At 47.9% G+C, this 15,553-nt stretch overlaps 1 protein-coding gene and 1 long non-coding RNA gene across 11 annotated transcripts in view; both read right to left on the reverse strand.

Moving 5' to 3' along the window:
- MSI2 (musashi RNA binding protein 2) overlaps nt 1-10,442 on the reverse strand; it is a 361,149-nt gene extending 350,707 nt beyond the window's left edge. For 5 of the 10 annotated variants that reach the window (XM_084749549.1, XM_084749556.1, XM_084749555.1 and 2 more), the window contains exons 1-5: nt 10,314-10,434; nt 9,990-10,030; nt 9,579-9,660; nt 8,814-8,898; nt 4,816-4,857 (exon numbers count right to left, since the gene is read on the reverse strand). In XM_084749549.1, the coding sequence (XP_084605675.1) occupies nt 4,816-4,857; nt 8,814-8,898; nt 9,579-9,660; nt 9,990-10,030; nt 10,314-10,375 (312 nt within the window). In that variant the 5' untranslated portion in view covers nt 10,376-10,434. Of the gene's footprint in view, nt 1-4,815; nt 4,858-8,813; nt 8,899-9,578; nt 9,661-9,989; nt 10,031-10,313 lie in introns of all 10 variants that reach the window. The other 5 variants (XM_084749553.1, XM_084749551.1, XM_084749552.1 and 2 more) reach the window with 2 other exon arrangements.
- On the reverse strand, nt 1,526-2,972 carry LOC311579220. Its single transcript, XR_014773099.1, has 2 exons — nt 1,911-2,972; nt 1,526-1,734 (listed from the first exon to the last, which is right to left on the reverse strand). It is a non-coding gene; the product is annotated as an uncharacterized lncRNA (long non-coding RNA).
- Nucleotides 10,443-15,553: the final 5,111 nt, after the last annotated feature.

A 15,553-nucleotide genomic window follows, 5' to 3' on the forward strand; every position in this document is an offset into this window, starting at 1 on the left:
CTTAACTGCTGCGGCTGACTGGAAGCACCCAACAGAACATGACTAGGTGGCAGATGCCTCTAGCGAGGAAAAGCCAGGCAGGAGTCAAACTCAGCCAGGGAGTCTACATTCTCACTATGATTTTTTTTTCCTGAAGTCATTTTACCATTGCAAAAAAATTTTAACTCTTTAAAATAAGCCTAAAAGGTAGGAATACAGTTCGGCTGGTAGAACAGCAGGCTAGCCGGCAGGAAGCCCGAGCAGGGGTTCACTCTCCAGGACTGCATAAGCCTGGGTGTGGTGGCCTGCCACTTCAGAACTTGGGAGGTAAAAGCAGGAAGACTCAACATTCAAGGGTACCACGGGCTACAAAATGATTCTGAGGCTGCTCGGAAATGCACGAGACCTCATCTGAAGACAACAAGATACCAATAACTCTCTAACAGGACCGGCAGACGTGGCCTCCCTGTCCATACACAGCTCCCAAAGAACAATTTGCATTCATTCCCGAAGTAAGACGGCGAGGAAGGAAACTGAGGTCTGATGGGATTTCAGTGGTGTGCCCACAGTCACCCAGCTGTCACTAAAGACAACTGGAAATAGGCTGAACAAATGACATCTCTAGATCGGCAGCTAAAGTTCCAAGAGGCACAGTGAACATACACACGAGTCCAAACAGCACATGCTCCCCTGCTGATAATGTTGTGGGTTTTTTAAAAAAGATTTTTCTCTTATTCATGATTGTATGTGTGTACGACATATGTGTGAAGACACCTGCAGTGTCTTTCTGACAGCCTGGAGCTGCCATTACAAGTGGCTGCAAACCTAACGTGGACGCTGGGAACAGAACTCGGGTCCTCTACAGGAACAGCGAAGGCTCTTCGCTGCTGAACCATCTCTCCGGCCTCACATGCTACGTGTTTTTGTGTCTGTGCAATGTTTATGTTTCTATGCGTTCATTAAAAAATAATAATAAAGTCAATTTGACTAAAATAAACAAAACCTTGTGGGAGACAGTAACTGGAAAGAGAGGAGATTGTGTTCTTTTACCCAAGGATAATAAGGACAGATGGCGAGTCACACCCAGGCTCCACTCTCGCCCATGGATGCTAAGGAGTCTGTAGGTTCCTCCATAAAAGAAAAAGAAGCCAAGCCACAGGCTGGAACAAAACTCTCCCAGGCAGCTGACACTGGGACCCAAAGAAGACAAAGAAAGGACACGGCGTGATTGATCCCCGTCAGCCTAGGATGTGTCACAGCTTCGAATTAAGTCATCTCTTTAGAGGACCATGACCATTTTAATTTTTAAAAAGATGGAGGTGGGGCAGAATCCTCTTACGTATTGTAAAAATGAAATGCCCCAGTGAAATAGGAAGACACGGACCGATCCTATCCCCTGATTAAAATATACGTTGCTAATGAATGGCCACTGGCCTCCAAAGCGTGTCCCTGAGCTCCCTAATGAAGGTCTGTGAACACTTGCACCACAAAGGGTAAGATGGGTGAACGGCAGGACTCCACAGCCTGCCTTCGCTGCTCATTAAAATTCTGGACAAAACAGATTTTTTATTTATACGAGACATTAAAGAATATTATGACAGTACTCATATGAAATCCGTTCTTCACTGCCACAGATTTTCTTTGGTCTCAAGTTACAGTTTCTTTCCACCCGTCTTGTTTAACACCTCCACGGAATATTTCTCTGGCAAGTGTTAGCAGGGAGGGGCGGCCAGAAAGCGGAGAGATGAGTTTTAACTGAAACACAAGTTGACACATCATTTGCAAGCTCCTCACCCAGTCCACACAGAAGGGTACAGTCTGCCCTGTCACCGTGACCCCAACAGACAGGCAGAGGTTTTACGGAAGGAAGATACATAAAACATAAATAAGGCTTCACTCAAAGCCAGCCCGTTGCCATCCCCAACAGTCACCTTGGTCTGGAACCCCGATAGCCAGGCTCAGTTCTGTGGGAAAACCACCAAACAGGGCAAGTCCTTTCCCTAGCCTGTTCCAGTTCCCAACCGTGACACAGTTGTGCTTCAACGACTCATACCTCCCTGGGTTGAGCAACCCCAGAAGTACCTGCTAAGATACCCCAAGGATTCACACACAGAACGCAAGAGAGTGTTATACAATTGGATGATGTCACAAGGGGGAGGAGAACCTGGAACTTCACTAAGACTGACTTTGGTTCTGTTCTTCATGGTCTGCTAAACCCCAGGAAGCCATGTCCCCTCCCCTGGCTTCTGATAGGGAGGCCATGTCTAGTGGTACCCCAACAAGACCACACACTGGTCAAGGGGTCCAACTGTGGAGGCAGACTGCCTAGGGTGTGTGTGTGTGTGTGTGTGTGTGTGTACGTGCGCGTACGTGTGTGTTTTATATCAGTACTCAAGCTCGTCAATATTTCAGCTGCCTCATCTGCCCAATGGAAGTGGCACATCACTCCCACACAAAGTGCCTGGTACACTCACTCACTTAATATTATTGCTAGCTCTCTCAGAGAACTAGTGTGAGGCCCTAACAAAAATATAGGCAGGGGCTGGAGAGATGGCTCAGTGGTTAAGAGCACCGCCTGCTCTTCCAAAGGACCCGGGTTCAATTCCCAGCACTCACACATGGCAGCTCACAACTGTCTGTAACGCCAAGATCTGACACCCTCACACCAATGCACATAAGTTAAAATTAAATTTTAAAAAAAATTTTTTAAAAATATATAGGCAGGAAGGTTTTAAGTCCAAGACCTCTCTCAAAAATAGCCAGTAATAACAGTGGCTCATACTTTGCCATCAGCATGTCACAGATCCTTCTAGGAGCATGTTTACTTCACCTACAGGAAACTATGAGAAAAGAAACAAGTGCAAGGAAGGTAAGGGATTTGGCCAAGTTCTCAACAGTTAACGACTGGCACAGCTGGCATCTGAAACAAGGCGGTCCAGCCTACGGACAAGGACCAGCCTAACAATGATTACACCAGCAATAAGGACGGTGGTGATGACCACTCTCATTTTCCATAAAAACCTTTGTGGAGAGCTGGTACCATCCCATCACTCCCGGTTCAGCGATAATAAGGAAACTGAGACAGAACTGGTATGCAGATGAGGATAGTGACAGCAAAGGCCTCTACAAAGTCTTGTGTCATTCTTTTTTTTTTTTTTTTTTTTTTTTTAAAGAAACAGGATCCCACTACTAAATGCCTGAATTCCCAAGGCCTTTTCAACTGTTTTGGTACTCATACACATCCAAGAATGCATAAGTCCCCCAGGCTTGGGCTGGGAAATGGGGAAGGTCCATATTCCTTTGACAGGTCTGTGACATCCATCTATCTTATTTTCAAGCTGAATGTTTGGGGGCTGGGGGGAGCGGGAGGAGGGAGCCACAACTCCACAGCATGTTAATGTGGAATCCCGCCTTCCTGGCTGAAGAGGACAACTCGGTGAGAAGAGAGAAACAGGAGATGGAGGGAGCCGGTCTGGTCTGAATCCATGATTTCACCAAGTCAGAGATTTTTCCAGTTTCCCTAAAAGGGCAACCTGATCCAAGTTGTGAGTGATCAAATGACTAACCTGGAAATATGAGGATTCACACGAGGGAAGAAATAGCAGTTCTTCCAAACCCCGGAAACGCTGCTGGTTCTGAGATGGAAAGACACACACACACAGCACGGAAAGCAACTCACAGTTAAGGCCGATCGCAAAGTTTACGCTAGGTAAAGGCCTCTAAGCTCTTCATGAATTGCTATGCTCTGGTTAAGCGTTAGGTCGGGGGGGGGGGGGGGGAAGCCACATTCAAGTATGTGCTTCTGTTAACTTAAGTGATGCCACGTCCGTCTCAAAAAAAAAAAAAAGAGCCATTCATTCACTCACATACGTGGCAGGCTCCAGACCTGAAATTCTCAGAATGCCATTCACAACCACCTTTTTTTCCTTTGCTAAACGTGCAAAGCCATTTTCTCCTCTCCGTGATTAGAAGGCTCCACTCTGAGAGCCTCCGCTGAGAGGACTAAACTGAATTTTCCCAGAGCGATCACCCCTTCTCTTTGTGGGCCTGCAATCAGAACCTCCATACCCTCTTCCCCTAATGACGTCAAGGACACTGGCTTTGAGGAAGAACCGCTATAAAAGGTAGAAGGGGAGCAGGGCTGCCCCAGCTGTCTCCTTAGAGCCACACCCGGCAGGCAGAGGGGAAACATAAACTGCACACGTTACAGGAGTACAGCGCAATCTCAATCCTGTAAGTATCCCTTGCAGTGCCACTCCTGAGGGGGTCACGCTATTTCAACCTCCTCCTCACAGGTCCCAGTTCTCTGGAACTCAGAAGCTGAGCAATGTCAGTTCCTCGCGGCTCTGATTGATCCATATGACCTAAAACCGGGGTCTCCCTTGCTCCCTCCTCCTCAGATCTATAGTTTTTGGGGGTCCTATGGAAGGTTTTTCCAAGAAAGGGCAAGGTATGTACTTAAATTCTGCTCTTCTCCAGAACCTTCAGATTGTAAGACCCCGACAGAGGGCCCTCCACAGAGAGACCAGCTTCTCCACATAGGATCTCACCAATGCTTCAGAATAAATAGAACATTTGTAGAAATATTGCAGCAGGCGGTGCCACGGCCTCCTGTGAAGGATCAAGTTTGCCTCTCTCTCCAGCTGGAGGCTTGGAACCCACCTCAGCATGCTGACTTTAGAGGTGCAAGGTCACCTCACAGAACTGCTCGCCTGGGCCTTTCACCTCCCTCTGCTGATGCCCTGCAGGCACAAACCCCAGCCTCTGACAGTCAACACTGCTGGGATTGAAACTTGAAAGCCTTGCTAAAATGCCATCCATGGCTCTCCTGCTTACCTTAGGCTGTGCACGGCGAGGAAATGCAACTTTGGGGTCAATCTGGAGGAAAAAAATAAAAATAAAAAAGGAAGAAATCAATAGAGGAGTTTAGAGAGAGGGAAAAAAAAAATGAATGACCAACCACCAAATTATTAATCACTCATTTCTCAGGCTTAGACCTCAGTTTTTAGTAACTTCTTAGGCAATTCAAAAGCTCCATCTGCTTTGATCTCAACTTTCACCATCCTTCTCCCAATGGGACTTATAAGGTTCACCTTTCTGGAATGTTCTTCCATGTATTTTTGTGAGTGAAGTGCTTTATAAGCCAGGAGACCAAATAGGTACAATGCTATCCAAAGGGGGCAGAGAGATTAAAAAATAAAAAAATCACAATCTCAAAGTTAAATGTTCCTCCAGCTATAAGTAAATGAGTATTTATTTCTTCTCCCTGGCCAATCATGGAAAAGGGATTTTTTTTAAATTAGAAAATCAACAATATCTAAACAAAACAAAACAAAACAAAACAAAAACTTTCCAGTTATCCAATTCAATTCTGAACTCAGATTAAGTCACTTATTTAGCAAAATAGTTACTCCAGATGACTAAAAAGATCTTTTTACAGCCAAGCAACATGGCTTACACCTGTAATCCCTACACTTGAGGAGCTCACGGGAGAGGATCACTGAGGGATGGAAGTCCCTCTGGGTTACCAGAGTTGAGTTCTAAGACAGCCTGGGCTACAGAGTTAGGACAGCCTGGGCTAAGGAGTAATACCTCCATCTCAAAACAAAACAAAATAAAAAATTGCATTTGCCTTATTCACTAATCTCAAAGAATGCAGGTATCAATGACTATAGGGCAAACTGACTTTTCTTTTTCTTCTTCTTCTTCTTTTTTTTTTTAATTGTAGTAAAAGGGGAAAAGAAAAGTGTATATATGAATTCAATCCACGTGGGTTTAAAAAAAAAAAAAACAACAGGGGTGAAACTACGAGAACAACCCAAAGCCCAAATCAGAAAGGCCATTGTAGGGAGAGTTAAAAAGAAAAAGCTGCAGAAGTGGGGATCTAATGTGTACCCCCATCCCGTCTCCACCTCAAAGGAAAAAGCTCCCCCACTCGACATCAGCCGCCTGCTCACAGAGCACATGATTCTCAATCAGTGACTAGCTTTACAATTCCCACAGAAGCATTTGAGTGTAACAGCTGATGTGAGGAGAAAAAAAGTTACTGCCTAGTTAAAAAAAAAAAAAAAAAGCAGGGAGGAATTTCGAAAAACAAAAATTTCCGTTACTGGTTTCCATTAGATTTCTCAACGTCACAAATCTTGAAGTATAATTTAACATGGAGAATGGTCTGAATATTGCCATAAGTTATTTATGAGCTCTGGCTTTCATATTAAAAATCCCCCCCCCCAATTTAAAAAGTAAATCTGAGCCTCGTGTCAGTTCTGTCCACTGGATAAAATAATAATCATGCTTCGCAAAACACTGCAGGGGATAAGATACCACACCACCACCCCCACACCCCTATAATCTCTGGGTCCCCTGGGGCCCCAGCCTGTAAGACATACAAAAATAAAATCACTTTTATTAATGTAGTTTAAAGACCTAAAATTCTGCCTTGTGCTTTCTACCTTTAAACATTACCTGAGGAATGAGAGATTACTTTTCAAAAAACTAAAACAGACCAAAATCTTGGAGCTGGGAAACTACCCTTTCATAAAGATTATTATTACTGTGTCTACAGGTGTGCACGGCACTTGACTAAAGTTTCTCTACAAAAGAAATACAACAGGTGTGGATTTCCATTCTGTCGCCAAAACTAAGACAGATGCTTGTCTTTGTTCATTCAAAAGAAGACGCCCTCCCAAAGGCTAGCATTACTCTGACCCAACACACAGGTGCACCGGGAAGTCACCTTGTTTGTGTGGGGGAAAAGATGAGGTATTATTAAGGGAACGGATGGCTGGGAAAAGTACAGCGAAGAAAACGAACTAAAAAAAAATTTTTTTTAAGTAAAATTACAAAGCCAAAAGCCAATTTGGGATTGCACTGTATGCAGGCGGTGGTGACATCGGCTGCACCCGGAGACCAGAGTGCTCCCATGGGCAAAGTTTTCAACACTGAGATCTCCAAGGCCTAGGAGGCGTCAAGGCAAGAAGGCAAATCCCAACCTTTTGCATGTCCTACTCAACTATTAAAAAAAGAAAGAAAGAAAGAAAGAAAGAAAACAAACTACCCCAAATTAAAACATTAGTTACTTAGGTACATGGCTAATACTGGCTCTAGAGTCCTCTAGAAAACACTAGGGTACTATTTTGAATGTGAGTGGCCTTTACCTAAACAAAGCTTTTAAGGTAACAGTAAACAAGATCCTCGTTTCCATGTCAATAAACCAACCGCTTCTGCCTCCTGCACTGAACGTTGAAACAAAGTCAAAAGCTAGGTTATACTAAGTAATAGCAACCAAAATATGTCTACAAAACAAACAAGGGTGGAGAAGCCCAAAGCCCAGCAGTGGACACTGTGAGGACACTTGAGGGATCTCACTAGCCAGCGCCCACTAAAACCAAACTCCAGTTCTTCCCTACCCCCACCCCCACCCCCAGGGCAAAAGGAGTGGATGGGAAATCACAGATCTGCTCTGAATTTTTCCTGCGGGCCCTTCTCTCTGGGTTTGTGATGCAGCTAGTCAAGAAGTCGGGGAGGAAAAAACTAAATTGTTCAGACATTCCTTATCACCTACCAATGATTATTCTTGATTATTCAATGATCTGACAGTACAAGCAGGCTGGGCTGCAAGCTCTGACAAGTCTAGGACAATTATTAAAGTGACTTAAGTGGGAGGCCTTTTCTTGGGGGGGGGGGGCGGGGTATGGACAACACCTGCCTCTTTGATCATAAAAAAAAAAAAGAGGGTGAGTTTGCAAAATCAATTCGAGTGAACGGAAGGTTACCCAGCTCTCTTCTTCTCCTGCACCCTGTGCTCAAAGTCGAAAGGGCTTGGAAGACCCTTGCTTCCTGCTGATTCTGCAGAAGTGGGGACTGAGGATCAAGTTTACAGTGGGCAGTGGCCTCACCCCCAGGAGCTCACAACACAGGGGCACCCTGTGCAGCCCAAAGCCACATCCCTGTTATCACCTAGAGGCCTCTGCCTTCAGCAGTGGTAAAATAATAAAAATCCTGGTGACATTCTGGTGAGCACCAGGGAAAGGAGAGGCATGAAGCCACTGCAGGGGCTAAGCAAACCCCTGGGAACTCCCCGGCCTCCTCCACCATTACACTTATTATTCCAGACTGACTTTTTTTTTTTTCCTCCTTAGTCTCTCTGACTTCCACCTAGGGACTTTCACCTCTAAACTCGGGATTTTAAAAACTTCCAATGCTGAAAAAGTATCCACACACAAATGAAAGGATCTGGAGGGGGCAGGGTTTGAAACACTTTGAAGCCCAAGGCTTCTCCGCCTTCAATTTGATGTCACCTCACTGGCTACCGAATTGGCTCTGCCAGTGTCTCCCTTCCTTTCTCAAACCACATTCTCAAATCACTAGGAGTCCCAGAGTAACCTGTTGCCTAGACCTAAGATGAGCGCCCCCTTCCCCTGTCCCCACCCCTTCCCCCTCCCCCAGGAAGCAGGCTGTGCCATCCTTCTACAAGCCCACCCCAAAGCCACAGGCTGTGCTAAGCTGACAAAGAAAGTCCCATTTAGTCTCCGTGGAGTTTCTTTGCAAGATCCCTTGGCGGGAGGCTTAGCCTCTCAAGAAGCCGATCCCCCTCCCCCCAACCTTAGCTTGGCAGCCTCGGAAGCTACAGTGGGACACACTCTAAAAAAGAAACCCCCAAAACCAGCCACCGCAGCAAACTTCTGAGCCAACTCGCTAGCTGTTTAAAAGTACCCAGTTCTAGCATAGAAGCAAAAAGAAGGCGCTGTCCCTTTAAACAGGGCTGTCAATGCCCAGACCGGTACTGAAAAAAGGGGGAACAACAACAATTTAAAAAAAAAAAATCAACCTACCGTCTTGGAATCTAACTCATGGTGGGGCTGACCTAATACTTTATCTACACTTGCTGGGTCTGCGAAGGTGACGAAACCGAAGCCTCTGGAAGGAGACAAAGAGAGGGGAAAACAAACAAAATGTAACACCACTGAAAGCAACAAGAAGACCCTATATGTAGACCGGGGTTGCGAAAGTTACCCCCAAGCACCCCTATCCCCACCAGCTCCCTCTATTCTCCTCTAGCCCACAGCCTTCTGCCATAGGAGGAAAAAATACCAAGGTTAGTGGGGGGGGGGGGGAGCGGGACGAGGGGGCAGGGCAGCTAGAGGTAACTTGGAACACGCTGGTGCCTCCACTCTGGCCGCCTCAGTTTCCTCTCCTCTTCCTCTTAAGGCTTTGTTTTATTCCGAAGGAAACCGGACAGTAACATATTCATCTGCCTCCCAAAGAGGGGACTTCAGAGTTTGGGTGTGTGAAGAAGGCATACATTCAAATTTTCAAATTTAAAAAAAAAAAAAAAACTATGTGGAAAGTGGACGAACTGAATGTCATTTTAAACAAGAGAACAAGAAGCGACAGGAAGGAGAGATGGGCGTCTCTGAATCCAGAGTTCGGCCCTAATTAACAATAACCTTTGGGGTTATGGGGGGAGCGACGTTCCAGCCCAGCCACGCGCCTGAGCCCCATTCTAAATCCGCTTAGCTACTTCCGAAGACACCTCCAAAAATAAAACTAAAACTTTGTTCTAAAATAAAGGCAAAATCGAGAAGGGAACGCATTACCTGGAGCGTTTCGTTGTGGGATCTCTCATGACCATACATTCTCTAATTTCTCCAAATTTGCTAAAATAGTCTCTAAGGCTATCTGTAGAGAGAGAAAAAAGAGAGATGGGGGGTGGGAGAAGGTGTGGAGAGGGAAGAAAGCAATGCAAATTTTTGATCAAGGACAAAAAGCAAAAGTAGTTTTCTGTTGTTATTCTGTTTTGTTTTTGCAATATTTTTGCACACGCGGGGGAAATTCAGCAACAGAGGTCGCGTAGAGGGCTCGGAAAGGATTTGCTATTTAAAATAATAACCTTGCACAGGAGAAGTGGGGAGCCAATGGCGGGGGGGGGGCTCTTACACTGGGATAACAAAGAGCAATAAAGAAGCCAAGAAGGGGGGGACCCAGGAGTCCCCCCCTCCCTCCCTTACCTGGTGAGGTCTGCCAGCTCAGTCCACCGATAAACATTTTACTAGAGGGAGAAAACACAACCGAAGTGAGCACCGATGTCAGATCGGCCATTTTGACGTGTAACTTACAAAAGCTAAAAGGAAAGCTGGGGGGAAGCGGGCGAGCGCGAGCCAGGAGGTGGGCTGGGGGAGAAGGTGGCGGCCCCACGCTACCCCAAGGTGCGCGAGTGCCCCAGGGGTGCGCGCAGGGGCGCGGGGGGCGCGCGGATGCCCCGCTCCGCACCGGCGCCCGCACAGCCTCGAGCGAACCCGCGGCAGCGCGGTGGGCAGCGGCTGGAAACTTACCCGGGGTCGTGCTGGGAGTCGTTGGCGCTGCCCGAGGTGCCTGGGCTCCCATTTGCCTCCATAGCGGAGCCCCCCCGCCCCCCCACCCCCGACACACCGAGCCCCACAGCGAAGCGGAGCGCAGCGGCGGCCGGCTCCGAGCCCCAGATCTCCGTCCCTCCTCCCCCGCCTCCTCCCCCCGCCCGGCGGCTGCGAAGCTCCGCGAGCGCCGAGCCGGGCCAGCGGCGAGAGCCCGTCACACGTGGGCTCGGCTCAGCTCAGCCCCGCCGCCTCGCACACCCCCCGTCCCCGCCCCCCCGGCCCATCCCCACCTCTCCCCCTCCTCCTCCCCACCCCCATCTCCTCCTCCTCCCCCCCTCCTCCCCGCGCACGTGGGGCGGAGTTCTAGAACGTCGTGTAACCAATACGGTGACGTCACGCACCCCGTTCGGTTCCCCCGCCTGTCCGCGCGCGCACACACTCGGTCCCCCACGGCAGCGGGACCCACCGGGGGCGGCGCGCGAGCCCCGCGACTAGAGGGGGGCCCACGTCAGCCGGGCGGGGAGCCGGGAAGCGCACCCCGAGTCGGCTCAAATCACATGGGCTGGGTGTGGGGGAGGGGGAGGAGCGGGGAGCTCGGCCCGGGCTGCTGGCAGGGCAAGGAGGCGGCGGCGCCCCAGGACCCCCCCCCTTGTTCGCGCTACCCATTCAAGTTTGTAGGCCCCTGCACCCGATCCGGAGGTGGCACCCGCCCCCCGCCCTGCCTCTGTGCCCCCGTTTCAGCCAACGCGCGGAAATTTAGGTCAAGGACGCCGGGAGCACACCCATACCCTGCGCTCCCCGGAGGGGAGGGTCCTCGAGACCCCTGGAACCTAAAGGCTTCGGGATGGAGGAGACCCTCCTGCACAAACACCAGCCACAAGTTTTATTTTCCCTTCGCGCAGCAAGTTCTCTGGCTCCCGCTCCACTCGGGCACATCCTGCACGGCTCCCCGCCCTTCCCCGGCAGAGGTACCGAGCCCTGCCCGCGAAGGTTATTTTGGAACTTTGAGAAACTGACGTGATACCAGGGAGCGAAAAAAGCACCCAAGACAGGGGTTGCGCGTTACTCGAACCGCGATTTAAAAATAGAATAAAGTGGGCTTGTAGGGGTCAAGGTCAAATGCTTGGGGTTCAAAGCAAACGTCCGTGGACAATGAGTTGCAGTGTGGGAGAGTCTCGAAGGGAGCTAGGATAGGTAGTTATTTCAGAAAACCCCTCGACCGTTCGTCGGTTATCTGTTGTACTTACTGTGTTTAAAGTTCCTCGGCTTGGGCTTGCAGTGTAGCGAGTATAAGGGCGGGAGAGTGTAATGGCCCTAGATCTCCCAAGACCTCAGGGAGGTCTTTGAGGCTAACAAAGCGCCCTACCCCCATTTCCTTTCGAAGCCGTAATGTGCCTGACAGATCCCTGCACACAGTAGGTGTTTGGTCAAAGTTCCCTAGCGAAGTGTGAGCTCCAAAGGATGATGTAGCTTCCCAGAGGCATCGCGCACTTCAGATCCCAGGCTGACCAGATTCAGGCTGTATTCAATTTATGGGGTATTGAAAACAGTACGGATACAATTATCCCTATTGTTTTAAATTATTACAATAAACCAAGTTAATATGGCATGAGGGGCAACATAAAGTTGTGGTTCATCGAATACCCGGATTAATGCTAAGCATGCATTGATGCCCAATTAACACTTTTCCATTAATTTTCATAGGATTAGGAGACAATGGAATACACTCAACGCCAAAAACTGTGCCATGTCCACTGTGGGTTTGGGGACATTTGGGAAATCCCAACACTGCCATGAGTGATCAAACTTTTGTTGTTGTTGTTGTTGTTGTTTTGCTTGTTTTTTGAGACAAGGTTTCCCTGTGTACCCTTGGCTGACCTGGAACTTGCTCTGTCTGTAAACCAGGCTGGCCTCGAACTGACAGAGATCCGCCTGCCTCTGCCTCCAGAGTGCTGGGATTAAAGGCGTGCGCTGCCACCACCCAGCCGAGTGATCAGAAATTTCAATCTCTCTGTCCCCTAAATTGGAATAATGCCTCTCTGACAGGATTCACGGGGTGGGTGGAGCATTTGAAGTGAACAATGTCAAAGTCTCATTTTTAAATAGCAAACTTACAAGGATCGTGTTTATTATGAATTGCTACTGAATAGAATTTCTAGAAGGCACTTCATAAAGACTTCAAACCACAAACCATGCTGTTTCCCAACACTCCAACCAAACTGATTCTTGAATCATCTGGGGTGCCGTGTTAAAGAGCTGCATGTTGCGGTGGTAATTGTTTATTGCGATTATTCTCAATCACAAAATACAGGCAACACAACTAATTGGATTATATTTTTGGATTTTTACAGCAGAACCACAGACCATTGGAGCTAGGAAGGCCTTTCTTTACCCAGCTCCTTCCTTCAACAGGAGAGTCCCAAAGGTGCCAGTCTGTCAGGCTGCATTCTCTCCCTAACCAGTTTAATCCCTAAGAGGGGCTCTGGCCATGGTCCAATGACTTTGGTTCTGTAGCATGCATATTTGAGCTGTCCCTCACTAGGCAGAAGTGGGTGGCTGCCTTCCTGATGTTAACTTACAACAACTTTTAAGTGGTGAGCTGAGTGAAGACCAGAGGGAATGGGGCCCCTAGCCCTGCAGTGGCCAAGCCAGTGACTGACACAGGACTCTAAAGGGAAGGCTCCCCCACTTAGTTTAGTATTATTGGAGTTGGAGATGGGGTTCTTGCTATGCAAGAACCCGGGCTGGTCTTGACCGTTTCAAGTGGAGAGATCGGATCACTCACTGACCACCACCACCACAACCACCACCACCACCACCATCACCACCACCACCACCACCACCACCACCAAGTTTTTTTTCCCTTTGCAGATTGTGTTGTTTTGTTGAGATGATGTCTCACGTGGCCCCCAGCTGATGGTAAACTCCCTAGATTGCTGAAGATGACCTTGAGCTTCTGATCTTCTTGCCTCTGCCACTGCGACAAGAGATTTATGCCGCCATGAGAGATTGATACTGGAGATCAAACCCCAGGGCTCTCTGTACCAACTGATCCACAGGACCAGCCAGTGTTTGTTTCTTTCCCTTCCCTCTCCCCTCCCCCCAGGTAGCAACATTTTGGTTACAGACCTCTGGTTGCCCTACAATTGTGAGTTTTAACAAATGTACAGCAGCTTCCTTCTCCAAAAAAAAAAAAAAAAAAAAAAAAAAAAAAAACGAAACAAAACAAAAAATAAAAAACTTCCTCCCGCTGCCCTGAGCTTTGGCTGTCCTGGACTCACTTTATAGACCAGGCAGGCCTCGAACTCACATCCATCTGCCTGCCTCTGCCTCCCAAGTGCTGGGATTAAAGGCTTGCGCCACCGCCTGCACTAGGGTATTAGTAAGCGCATTGACCCTTCTATTTCCTCACTAGCCCGCTCACTCAGGGTACCAGCATCAGTGCTATGTAACTCACTGCCTCGAGGGCTCAAGCCCTGCCCTTTCCTGAGATCTCTCCTTTCCCAGTTGGGCTCATGCTCACACTCTCCTGGGTTCTCTAGTCCCTGAACCCCGCCTCCTCCCCCTTCTGTCTCTCAGCCCTCCCTACTTCTCTACTTTTCCCTTAAATATTGGTGTCCTTCCTCAGCCTGACCCTCTCCTCCCGCTGTCCCTCCCTAGATGACCTTCCAAGCAGGTTGCGTTTAGATACCGCCTACAAGCTGAGCCCACTCCAAAACTCCAGCCCCGACCTTGCCAGAGATATCCTTTTCTCTGTACATCACCACTTACTAAAGATGCAACGTGCCCAGAGCCACATACATACTATTAAACCGTCGTCCCCCCCCCCCAAATGTGAGCCTCTCTTTTGGAATCCTTGTCAGTGAATATACTCACCCAGCCTGGAAGGCAACATGGCTGACCTCTGCCCTCACCACCGCAGCTCACCCAGGGGTCTGTAGAATTCACCTCGTAACTCGAGCTCAAATCCATCTCTATCTCTCTCTCTCTCTCTCTCTCTCTCTCTCTCTCTCTCCTCTCTTTTTAAGTTTTATTTTCATTGTATGTGTGGTCAGAGAACAACTTCCAGGACTCTGTTCTCTTCTTTCTCCTGGGTTCCAGAGGTTGAGCTCAAGTTGTCAGGGTCAGACTTCATCAGCAAGAACTTAGACCCGGTGAACCATGTCCTTGGCTCATCAAAGCCATCTCCCCTTGCTGGAGCAGATCAGACCTGTCACACCTGAGGCCCTGGACCAGTCTCCCACAGCTGCCCACAAGTACTCTTAGTCCATTTATATGCCTGGAGAGCTTTCCCACAGGTCTCTAACCAGGTCAAATGTCTCTTGATGGACTCTTAACCCTCCAGAAGGTCCTCTGTGTACCTTACCCTGGGTGATCATTTGTGTTATTATCCATCTCTGCCAGGCCAAGAGTTCCCATCCATTTTTGCTCCCCTTGTACCAGTACGGTACCTGCTAGTTCATAGTTGACAATAAATAATTTTGGTGGAGGACAAATTAATAAACGAATGAATGTCGCTGTCCAGTTTCACCCCAGGACCTTTTTTGTGCGGTCGTGTTCAGAAGTCAAATTGGCTACAATTTCCCTTTAATGCTTTTATCTATTTATACTGGCCTTCTAAGATGGTAAATGCTGCTTGTTTGTTTGCTTTTATCTTCTTTCTTTCTTTATTTGTTTGGTTTCTTTCTTTTTTTCTTTTTTCTTTTCTTTTTTTTTTTTTTTCACTTTCTGGAACAGGGTGTTAAAGATTGAAATTAGGTCTGGCCTCATGGCACACACTGGTAATGCCACAACTTAGAAGGCAGAGGCAAAAGGATCGCTGTAAGTCAAGGTCAGCCTTGTCTACAGAGTAAAGTCCCAGAGCAACCGAGAATACACAGTAAGACCTCGTCTCAAACAAACAACAAAAATTTGATACTTATTTATTCTTTAATGTTTTCTAGAACATTCTGAAATTTTTCTAGGTCTGGGATAGCCATTTCATTGGTTGATTTTTAAGTACAGAGTCCATTTCCTTAAAATTACAAATTTTTTTCAGTCTTTTATATATATTTTTGTTTTGTTTTGTTTTTGTTTTTTGAGACAGGGTTTCTCTGTGTAACCTTGCCTGTCCTGGACTCACTTTGCAGACCAGGCTGGCCTCTAACTCACAGCAATCCACCTGCCTCTGCTTCCAGAGTGCTGGGATTAAAGGCATGTGCCACCACACCCAGCAATAT

The sequence above is a fragment of the Acomys minous genome (assembly GCF_964271855.1).
Source record: "Acomys minous genome assembly, chromosome: 12".
Lineage (NCBI taxonomy): Eukaryota > Metazoa > Chordata > Mammalia > Rodentia > Muridae > Acomys > Acomys minous.